Raw genomic sequence first — 12,796 nt, forward strand, 5'->3', positions numbered from 1 at the left:
ACTACATATCGCCTCTGACACGATATTTAATGAAACATAGAGCTGTGCTGTTCCAATTTAACGAACACAAGGGTACGCGGTTTCTTGTAATTTTTACTTCTGCTTTCAATATTTCTTATTTTAAAAAATGATACCAACCCCAAATTCAAAAATACAAAAAAATCTGTATTCCTTTTCAGAAATGGGTCGGAAACAATAATAAAAAAGATCAATTCGATATATAGGAGAAATTGTCAATTTTGCAATTTTTTTAAGAAGTTGAAAGTAATGATGATGGCGTTCGTTTGGACTCGCAATGAATATATATATATATATATAATATGCGAGTTGATAACCTAGCGAGATGTTCAGCAAATCACTATTACAGAAGCCGACACCTCAGTCCAATTCAATAGAAAAGGAAATAATAATTGCAGGCTTGTTCATATAAAAAAAAGGGGGGGGGAGAATATCAGTATTAAAGACAATAGAATCCCGTGAAGATCGAATTCTAGTCACAAGGCAAGGAAAATGAAAATATTATGTTCTTGTGAAGAAATTCCAGAAATAAAAAACGATGATTTACTGGATGAAGTTTTAGATATTATAATTCCTTCAACATCCAAATAATGCATTTTGTTTTACACTTATATATTTATTTTTGCACTTTTAGATTATTTTTGTATTAATATGCATGAAAATTGCACCCTCTTTATCACATATTTTGTTCCAAATATAAACATTTTTTTTTTCATATTTTGTTTTTCCAAGCTTTTTCCTCTAATTAAAATTCATATGCATTTATATGTAAAACTAGAACCTGCCTTGCACGAATTCAACTTAAGTGCTTTTAATCTGCTTCATCTATCGCGGAATTTCGGATACTACTTTATATAAAACACACCTGAACTGATAATATGCAAAATTTTAGATTTAATACAGAAAATCACAGATATATAGGAAATATTAAACAAATGAGTTTACAGAACAAAAATTTAATTTTTATATATGGATAACAGAGCACTTTATGGTTCTCTATTTTAATCATTCGAATTTTCTTATAACCCTTGTGGTAAGGATAGAAAGTCAAAATAGGTTATCAATATATTAACTTATATAGATAGCAGGAATAGGTTAATAATATTGATAAAAATAGAATTTTAAAAAAATTAAAGTCATTGATAAATTATTAAATATCAAATGAGAATACCACAACAAAAGGCATATTCTAATCTTATCCCTTAAAAAACCCTTACAATCATAAAATTATTTTACAAAAGAACAATTTCATTATGACAAACTATAAAATAAAAGAATAAGTAACGATAGAATTTACATTTTATCTACTTATCGAAACAATGTTTCAAATAATTTAAACGAAAAGTAAGAATTTCTTCCAAAGAAGAATTGTTTCAAAATGTAATGAAGATACAACAGCTTTATTTGCTATTCATTTTGAAATAGAAACTCAGTAATGACCCCAGGGCATATAAATGCTTGTTTGCAAATAGTTTCGCTGAAATAATTTCTAGAGGGTCCTAAAAATTTAAGAAATGAATGCATATATCTGAGGAAAAAAAATTTGATCTAGGATTTTTTTTTTCCTTTCTATTTATTAATTATTTTTAATGGCAAAGAACTTGAGCTTAAATACTTTCAAAAACGACAAAGTTTTGATGGTCTTCTTCTAAAGAATAAATTATTGCTTGCATTTGCTCTATTTCTTTCTTTCTTTTCTTTTTCATTACTTTTTTAGAAAATTCAACTTATATTATTAATATGCTAGAAATTAATTGCTTTATACATTTTACTTCCATTATAAGTTATAAAAGCATGTTTCACGTATTTAAATATAAGACATCAGATTTTATCAAAAGAAATTACACAGATATTATTCGTTTTAATTTTCAAATTCTATCATATTTTAAAAGCTACCTTTTCTTAAATATTGCATATTTTAATGCTTACTATTTTGTATTTAGTAGAAAAATCCAACGCATAGGAAAACATTAACATACTGTTATGGTGCGGACGAGTCAATAGATTGGAATGGACTTGAATTAAAATGTCGCGAACAGAAATGTATATACAGTTTAGTTATTTATAAATAGTATTCATAATTCAAAAACTCCCTCACGAAGCAGGAGGGGGGGGGGGATAGAAGATACTGCACGACTATTCGGCTCAGATTTCCAATCAAGTTCATCAGTTTCGTAGAAGTCAAAAACATTGATGATTACTTGTCGCACTTCTCAATGTAAGCGCAACGGCAATTCCTTGATCGGCGATTGCAACAAATCTTTAATGTATTCTCGGGAGACTTCAGAATTTTTAAAAAAAGAATTCAAAATTCGTGCTAGGAAACCGAGCAATATATCGCTTAATCTATCGCAAAATCGCCAGTAAATAATGCGAAGGGGCCAAAATACTTTCAATTTACAGAATTTATAACAATACTTTAACAAAAAAAAAACCTGATTTTATTTATGCTATTTTCGAAGAAGATTAGCGCAATATTAATTAATCCAGAAATTTTTATATTCTCTTTCAAGAAGAATTCTTATAAGGAATAATTTTACGAAAAGTCACTAGTTTGTTTACAATTTGTGCTTAGTAAAATTATTTCAACATTAAGAAAATATTTTTAGAAAGATTTCTTACTTTTTTAATGCTTAACTAGAATAATTAAGAATAAAACTTTTTTAATATTATTTTTTTTTTACTTTTACCAAATTAATGAAGATCAGAATTGCATCATTTCAGGATATTCTTATATTCTTCTTCTCATTTATTTAAATAATATAGTTTAGAAAAGAGAATTTTATGTATAGAAAAAATAGATAGGAAAACTTGATTTTTTTTTACCTGAAAAAAAACGACAAAGAAATATAAAATAAGTTGTTTTTAATAATTTTCATCATATTTTTTCCTAGTATAAATATCATTGCTTCTATAAATTCATCAACCGACTTTAAAATGCTTTAAAATAGTTTACTACAGCTAATTTAAAATACTTAAAACAAGAAGAATTATCTTATAAAATAGATACATTTTATACAAACAACACCGAAAATTGGCATCTGTAATTCGCCATTTTAAAAATTCAGTTATCATGTTATTAGTTTAAAAATATCACATCAATTTGGCATTCTTCATTTTCATAATTTTGATTCTATTGATACACTTTTAATTTTCAATTGTTTGAACATATCCAAGTAATGTTTACTGTAGAAATATCAGTATTATATTGTAAAATAACAAGTGCAAATTTTTAAAAAATACTGCAAAGCATTCTCCAAAACATTTTGTATTGTGTATGAAACATAATTTGATCCTTCTTTATACCTCTTTCTGCATTTTTTGAGAACATATTTTTCACATAAAACTTTGATGCTGTGATAATATAACCAGATCGCTTCGTATTTAAAAATCAGTCGATTTACTTATATATATATTATTTTATAGAATTATGTACGATAAATAAGTACATTTTTCTCATCTAATGTAATTTATTTTCTGTGACAAAAAAAAATTTCTTTCCAGTACAAAGTTTTAGATCTATAAATCTTAGACCTTTGAATGAATAGAATGGATATTTTAGTAAACAATATGGACATTTCTTCAGAATTTTTAAGGTGAATATTGAGGTGGAAAAGGCTTTTTTTTCCCTTCATAATAAATATTTTTATGATTTGTTTTTTTATCCTGCATACAACATTATAAACTGATAAACATTTCCCGAAAAATTACTAATTAACGGTACAAAAAGGTTATCTCTTAAGTAATGACAAAATGAGATGTGTGAATCTATTTGATAGCAATTAGTAGATCAAACGCAAAATTAGCAAAGCAATCAAATTAGTAAAGAAATACTTTTAAAGATAATAAGCCCCACGAAGCCCTTTTTTGGAAATTTTTATTATATTTTAACTAGTTAATTAATTATTTAACGGAATTTAAACTTTTTTCGGTAATTATTTGGATGAGATATTATAATGCAGATAATTTTTGCCAATCATAAAATATTTTTTAAATTGTAATAATATTAATCAACTTTTTATGTGTTTTTTCCCCCAAGCTAATTAATTTCTTTAAAATATTTATATCCAAAACTCAAAAAAAAAAAAAAAAAATACCGTTGTAACAAAATTCAAACGTTTTATTTGTTTCTGCAATTTCTTCCATAGTGAAAATTAAGGCATAAAACATATTCATCATCTTGCATATGGAACAGGTATCATTGAAAATTATGTTTTTCTTGATTTTAAAATGAAGCATAAACAATTTAGATTTAATTTCAAAATTTAACATACTCTTAGTTTGTTAACAAAATTTAACATTAATTAACTATGCTCTTTCCAGTAACACAACTTTATTGATAAAAGCAAATATTGGTTCTGCTTGGAATTTGGCTTTCTTATTCTAGAGCAATAATTTTTTTATTCAATTATTAAATTTATCCTCTCTAAAATATGTGAAAATTATGAAACGCATCCATTAATTTGCATGCACAAATGGATAAAGTATGATTGGAGTCTATTTAATTTTATAGTAACTTCAGCAATTGTGTTTCAAATTAGTTAGATTTAGAATTTAAATATCAATAGGTTGATATATTTTAATTCTTTCAGTTAACGCTTTGTTTCTTCAAAGAATTAACAATGTTCGTGTTTTAATTTCTATACAAATAGAATTCTTAGAAATGCTAATAAAATGAAACCGAAAAACAAATATTGCACATTAATAATTTTCGGCGAAATTGAACGAGATATTTTCTTTTAATTGAAAGAAATTTAATCAACTCAAAGGGAATTTAAGTTAATTACATTAAAGGATTTTAAGAAATAACTGTGAGGAAGTGCTTAATTTCTCATAAAATTCTTCTTATTTGTGACATTATAAATGATATATTTTTCTAAGAGATAAAGGAAACGCGTCTTACTATTTTTTATTATTGAATTTGAATATAATTTTTGAGTTTCAGAAATTATTTGGAATTTATAATCTGAGAAATCTTGAAATATGAATTAATCGTAATTTAGAAATGAAAAAAGTATTTTCAAAGCATGGATTAAGACAGACTTAACAAGCAATACGTTTTCTGAGAACAGCCATTTCCTACATCAACATTTACAAGTATTAATGATGTTGTCATTTTTTTAAATGTCGTCCATCATTCATAATTACTTTTTAAGAGAATTTCGTTGAGTAAAAGTATTAATTACATTCGTGCTCTTACGGTTATTGAATTAAAAGAATTTCTTAGAATTGCTCTACTTATAATTCAGAAACATTATTTCTAAAAACAATTCTGTTTCAAATAAAAATTGTCATTCGTTTTTTTTTTCCCTTGCTGTAATTTTTTTTCATTGAATAAATTTCACTTTAATATCTATTTTTTTTTATTCAATTCATTCGTTTAAATTGTTCTATCAATCATGTTGGTTTGTTCTAAATATACGCCTTCACTTTTTAAAAATAAACCTGTTTAATTCACTTTCATTAAATTCATTCCATTAAATTGCTCGATCAGTTCTGTTGGTTAACTGTAAATCTAGGTATACAACTCCATTTTTTAAAAATAAACCTGTTTAATTCTCTTTTACTAAATTCGTTCCTTTAAATTGTTCTGTCAATCCTGGTGGCTGGTTATATATACGCCATCACTTTCAAAAAACAAGTCTGTTTAATTCTCTTTACGGAGAAAGTAACATCACAGACTGACTATTATAAACACGTTATCATCTCTGTTTTTTTTATATCAAACTCAAAGAAATAAAACATAAGCTTACATCGAGCAACAATCAGCCTTGGTTTGAGCTACGCTCCCTTATGAAGAAGAGACACTTCTACTGCTATAATAGAAATAACTAATCCGTTTTCTACTAATTATTTACGTATATTCCTTTCCACTCTTTGTTATGCCATTCATGTACATTCCTTACCAATCCTTATTATACCATTATTTATTAATGGTCATGCCTATTATTTCCAATACAAAAATTAGTAACTTGGATTTAGAACTACCTTTCTTGATAAATATAAGAAACATATTCTTTGAAAGAAAAACCCATTATTTTTGTCGACTTTAATCATTTTAGCGATAACTTATGTTTTAATGATGTAAAATAAATATTCATTCTGTGCATGACCATGCAATCTTTCTTTGATTAAATTTAATACCGTGAAATCCAAAGTGAAACCAGCAGGATATTTGATAATGCAGTGACAGATATATGAATTTCAGAAATCAGAAGAAAATTATTCGTAACTAAAATGTGGAAAAACAAATGAATCTTTCTTTTGCAGAGATATTACAAAACTCTAATTTATGAAGGAATATGAAGCCATCCATTGATTTAACTTTAAAACGATTTTTGATATACAGATGACATAATTTGATGTAATCTTACTCTAGCGATTTCGAAGGAGCATGACGTAAGATTTGCATATCATCAGACGATATCTATTATTAATAAATAAAAAGACGGACATGAATTGATATTTCCCACATCTGGCTATGTTTCGCTCTTTCATTGCACAAGTTCGAAGACATATCATTAACAGAAAATAGAAAAAAAAACTTCGCCGAATTCATTTATTATTATACCTTCTTTCCTTTCAACTCAACATAGTATTTATTATAACTTCCCTGTGTTTCAAACTTTTCACCTTCATCAAATGCAATCATCTGTCTAAAATCTAAGATCATCAGTCAACTCATCAGCTGTGCAAATATTTATCTTTAAGATTTTTACAACATATGAATATATCATACATTATTATATATGGATACTAAACATTATTACATATAGATATTAATCAATTTTAATAACCTCTAGTTATTAAAAGGAAATATATGTCAAGAACTTTCATTGGCACATATTTAATTTGTTCTTTGCAACAGTCAATATATTAATAATTTTTTTTCTTCATATCTTTCGAAATGTTTGGTCTCTCAATAATCATTAAAATAATACATAAATTTCACAGTTGTTAACATACCAAATAATTTAATTGCTTTCACAGATCTTATTTTTAAGGTAAAGTTGAGCTTTTTTTTTTACTGCCAAATATCTTAACAACATTATTCATAAAACTTTTTTTTATTTATAAATAAAAGTAGATATAAACAAATGATTCAGAAATTAAATTTGAAGTTCCATTTCGTTCAAAAGCCACTGCTTAGCTTTTAAAAGCTTAACTTAACATGCACTTTAATAAATAAAAATAACTCGATGTTATTGTTTAGTTACTATGTAAAATGTTTGCATGGGAAAATAGTATGTTATATAAATAAACAAAAATAATTAGCTTAGTACGAAAGCAAAATTTATTCATTACTAAGTTGATAATCTAAGCATTTTTTTAAGAAATTTGCGAAAAATGTCCATTTTGAAAATGAAACAAGAACTAAAGCCTACAAGAAAATACTAAGTTATAGTTCGCAAAACTGATTTTATTTCGTTAGTAAAGTTTAGAACTCCCTTATTATAATTAAGAATTTTTTTTCAAACTTGTGATGCAGGTAACTATGTTTAATTTTCACGGGGGACTACATTTTCTATTATTTTTGTAATATTTTGTTATCCAAGCCAAGATGAATTAATGAAAAAGATGCAATCAAAATTCAATTAAAAAAATTCAATTTCTGTTCAGAATGGTGAAAAATTCGAAAGACAATCTCTGTAGCAAGAAAGAATTCTATTTACTGAACATTAGTTTAAAACTTATATAAAATACCATAACGAATGCATTTTACTTTCTTCGTCTTCTTTTGAAATGTTTGGTCTCTCCCTAATCATTAAAATAATATTTAAATTTAAGTTCCTTAAGAGTTAATTTAATTATCTATAGTATTTTAACCTGATTCCTACTTTTTTTCTATTTAATTAATCCTACACGCGCTCTAGAAAACTGTAAATTCAGCATTTCCCCACTCTCCGAGTGAAGGGATAAAAATCTTTAATGCTTGCAACATTCTTTTAAAAACACTTAAAAATCCCTCACCTAAATCGACACGTATCAAAGAAATGCCTATCAAAATTTCATTATAAAATGACCGAGGGAAAAATTTCTATCTTTTTTTTTTTTTTTTTTTTGCTGTTTTGCAATTGCATCGCAATGTGAATGAACTTCAGTTCCATCATGGCTTCTTGTACATATTATACCTTCCAGATGTTATGGATCAAAGTTTAAACTATTCAAAAGTTTCCTCTTCTATTCAGCCATGCTACATGTTACTGCTTAATATATATATATATATAATCACTATTATAAAATAACTGAGATAAAAATTTCCGGATGTTATGGATCAAAGTATATATAACTATGTATGGCATTTTAAAATAAATCTGTAGTGATAGTATTATTTATACAAGAAACTTATAAGATATCCACTACGAGTCTATTTTCATCATAGCTGTTCGTATTTATCTGAAACCACGAACACTTCTTTGGACGGATACTGATGTCAATGCCATCATGACATATTGATCTCCGTAGTTGCATAAAGCGAATATCCATTACGCTGCTCATAAATGAAGACTTGTGCACAAAAACGTTTAACGTTATTATTCAAAACTATAGCCACATGAAAGAACATTTTTGAACTACGAATTAATTTTTAATAGAATTGTAATGAAATTATAATTAAGAACGTCTATTGACTTAATAAAAAAACCTGCAACATAACATACGTAACTGTACACGTATCCGAACATAACATAAATTTGTTTATTGAATATTAATGTCTGCAATGGCATTCTGTTAGAATGATCATGCTAATGCTACAAAATATTATGAAAGAAGTAAGAAGTAAAAATATCTCAGGTATTTTCCATCTTTTGGTGACTGGAACTTACCTGGCTATCTGCCAAAAGAAGCTATTCTTTATCTCTAGTAAACGAAGGTTTCTTTTTTTATTCTTTTTAGTCTTTTCCGCCGTAAGGTGAATGGAACCATTCTTGCTATTTGCCAAATGAAGCGCTTAAATCAATAGTCCAAGTATAGTCAGTCATTTACTCATGCAAATTATCTTAGTTCATGCCTGTATAATAACTTCCTCAATTTCTGTGCAACATATAACAATTTTTTCAAAGCGTTGCTTTTTTAATTGTGTTTTCATGGGTGTTTTATACAGAGTAAATCATGAATTACGCTATCAAAACTCTGCAGCATAGTTTCGATAAATTCGAAGAGTTGTGCGTCCTACAGGGCGTGGTTATTAACACAGATGAAACTGTGCGATACGGTTCAGGAAAGGCACTCCAACAAACCAGTCAGGAATTAACTTTCTTCAACGATGAAATTCCATAGAAAAATACTTAGGACTTTTGTTTGATAGTAATCTTACTTCCATTAAGCACTTACGGTGCTGCTAATTTGGGAACAAAGTCCATTTAATAATTCCCCTCATTGGTAAACCCTTTACATCACATTCAAAAACAAATTACAAATATACAAACAAATATTTCGTTATCTTTTGACAAGCACAGTCCAACTCTACAGATGTGCAGCAGAAGCACGCGGAAAGAAAATTTCAGTTAAACAGAATGAAGAATGCGCTATGGAGTGGGATAAATAATACCATGCGTAATGAACTGAAAATTGATTATATATTTTCAATATTTCGTTAGTCAGATCAAGAGATATCATAATCCAATCATCAGCTATAAAGCAATCTTCATTCTTCCGCCATAAAAAAGAGAGACATGCTTATCATGTACGATTAGAAGACTAGATTAGTGTTATTCTATACTCAAATTGTGAAAAAATGCATTAGTTCTACATTCAACAAATATCAAAGTAAAGCGTGTTTACTTCAGTAACTGTTCAGAGAAATATGGAAGAGGGGGATATGGAAAAGTAATGTTACAGCAAATTATATTTCTGAGAGCTAGCTTTCGGCTTGTTATTTACTTTAAATGTCATCTTGATTATATCAATAAAAATACAGAAGAAAGGCGAGTTAAATCAATAATGATATCATATAAACTCTTTCAAGTTCTGTTTGAAATATCTTATAAATATCCAATAAGATAAAACAGAAAAGAGAAAAAAAAATATTATAATTGAAATGGGATAGTAAATAGGAAAACCTACGGAAATCCTCAATTCCATCTGTGCATTGGCTGTCAATTATTCGAATAAGCATTGGAAAATAATACTTTAACGAATATAACAATTTAGATTCCTTTTGCAGTAATAAATAGTATCTGCAATCATCTCTGGTTATTAAGTCTGAGTATTAAGAAAGTTGGATAATAATTGCAAATTAAGGAATCTTTATTAAATAAAATTTATTTGCAGATTAAATATAATAAAATAATTCATTTAACAGTAAATAAACGAGCAAACGATAAATGTTTTCTTTGAATAAGGAATGCTGTAAGCTTATTATCTGTGTTCAATTTTATTACTTTGGTGTCATTATCTCGAAATATGGCAAATGATGTGTAAATCATTTCAAATATATAATTATTCTTTGAAGATTAATTACATATATTTGCTTATGAGCCATATTTCATCTTCCTTAAAATTAAAAATGAACAACGCAAAATTAAATATTTATTTCCTCCTCTAACATATTATTTAAAATTCAGTAATAAAGTTTACTTCAGAGAAATCGCATAATTAAGTAAAAAATTAATTAATTAATGAAAATAACAACGAATTCTTACAAATAAATTCTTAGATACTTCTGTTAATATTGAAAATTATATCAAATTGCAAGAATAACAATAGACATACAGTTCCTTTAAAAATATTTGACCTTCTGATTTACTCAGCTAAAAAAAATGGAATAAAAAATTAGATATTCTAGTTGTCTTTTTTTTCTCCCTTACACTTTTGGAGCTATTTTTTTACCCTAATTAAAGTCAATAAAAAGAATTTAGCAATCACAAAGAACTTCATTTGTAGAAGAACTTTTTTCCCCTTTCAGTGCTTTTCTTTCAATAGAACTTTTAACGCTCCTTTCAGGTTTCTACTGGAAGTTCTAAATCTGCAGACAATTTTCTTCATTCTTTGTCAAGAAATAAAAAGTTTTCTTAGCTTAGAAAAATAAATAAATTCAACATTTCTTGCTTTAAAGTAGCTCGATTTATCAATTTAGATAAGTTTAAAAAATGAACATTATTCTGTCATATTTCTTTATTCAAAATAATCATATTTTTTATCTTCAGGTCTATATGAAATTCGTCAATTTATTAGGTTTTACATTCATGAAAATAATATAGTATTGTCACTTAATACATTTAGATCTATTTTGAAAATTTAATAGTTCGATATTAAAAATATAAAATATACATCAACAAATAATCCATAACTTTCAATAGATATCAGAGAAAATTTTCTGTTGGAAATTCGTCGCACTTTTATAAATTTTAAAAAGTAATCTGTTTTAAATACTTTCCCGAAATATCTTATCCAAGTCATTTTGGGGTATCAGTATAATAAAAATCATTTTTAAGTTAAAGTTCTTATATATTTTTGTCTTTCTAAAAAGTATCTTTAAGAAAGGTAAAAATGAAAATAATTTTAAGAATTTTTAAAAAAAATGAAAATTTAAAAATAAGAAACTTATTTTTCTAAATAGAAAAACTAATAAAATATTGTCTGAAAATAGTGCGGAATATTTTTATAACTGTATTAACAATATAAGTAATCATAATAGCTACGCGAAATTCAAAGACGCTGGTGTAACTGAACACTGTTTTACTATCAGGAACGTACTATCTTTTCATAGAGAACATTTACATTGTCCCAAATACCATTCAAATGTTTAAAAAATGAATTGTCCAATTAGAACAACTCAATACGATACATAACAAAACTACAAATGATGTTTTTGGAAAAACGAAAAATTAGAATTTGTTTCAATATTTATGAAAACAGTTCTATTTTAAAGTCTGTATTATAGATGTATCAAAACAAAAGTGTAAGAAGAGATATGCTATCTAACTAAAAAAAACTAGACATAATTTTCTATAATAACAAAAGTAGATTTAGTTTCTTTTATAAGGAATTGCGTATCAGCTTTGAAATTAAGAATTACTTTACAAAAAATATATATATAATGCTTATAAAACATAAAACAGAAAATCCGTATAAAGATAAAGGCAAGTAGTGTCAGATTACGGAAGCAAAATAAAAAGTCTCATATTCCAAACCAAACCATGTTATATTTAGAATAGAAATGCATATTCTCTTGTGACTTACTAGAATCTTGAATAAGTGATCCTCTGGAGTGGGCTTGTTGCGCTGCAAAACTTATCAGGACTATGTAAAATAAAACAAAATTACTACTCTTTAAATTAATTAGCATCTTTAATACTGATATTGTTGGTTGAAATAAATTAAATCCTGAAGAGCTCTGCTAAAGCAGGCTCCCACTGCTCCTTTTTCACTGCAGAAAGTGTGAATGAGGCAAGTCTTTGACAGTTTAGTGGGTCACAGTGGTTCCGCCCCCATACAAAACCACTGACAAGATGTCATCCTCTCTTTTGGGCCTCGTTAAAAGTGTTGACGAAGAGGCTTGTGCAAGAAGTGGGAAGAGACTCTTCAAAAGCCCTCTTCTTCCCAAGAGTGATATTTTTATGAGGTTTCTCCCGACATTTTGGGACTTTTTTTTTTTTTTTCTGCTCTACACCATCCTCCTCCCATCTGCTTATCTGTCATCTGTAAGTTTTCACTTTCAGTAGCGGAAACTGGTGTTAATCAGATGACGTGGTGTGGAGGATGTTTGATCATTCATAAACGAAGGGGAGACACGTTTGGGAATTGAATGAGTGAAATATAGTCGCTTTCCATTATG

At 27.0% G+C, this 12,796-nt stretch overlaps 1 protein-coding gene across 1 annotated transcript in view; it reads right to left on the bottom strand.

Moving 5' to 3' along the window:
- Nucleotides 1–12,525, bottom strand: part of LOC129961023 (cartilage oligomeric matrix protein-like) — a 112,261-nt gene extending 99,736 nt beyond the window's left edge. The window contains exon 1 of the mRNA XM_056074819.1: nucleotides 12,202–12,525. Within this exon, the coding sequence (XP_055930794.1) occupies nucleotides 12,202–12,307 (106 nt within the window). The 5' untranslated portion in view covers nucleotides 12,308–12,525. The remainder of the gene's footprint in view (nucleotides 1–12,201) is intronic.
- Nucleotides 12,526–12,796: the final 271 nt, after the last annotated feature.

Source organism: Argiope bruennichi, chromosome 2, assembly GCF_947563725.1.
Source record: "Argiope bruennichi chromosome 2, qqArgBrue1.1, whole genome shotgun sequence".
Lineage (NCBI taxonomy): Eukaryota > Metazoa > Arthropoda > Arachnida > Araneae > Araneidae > Argiope > Argiope bruennichi.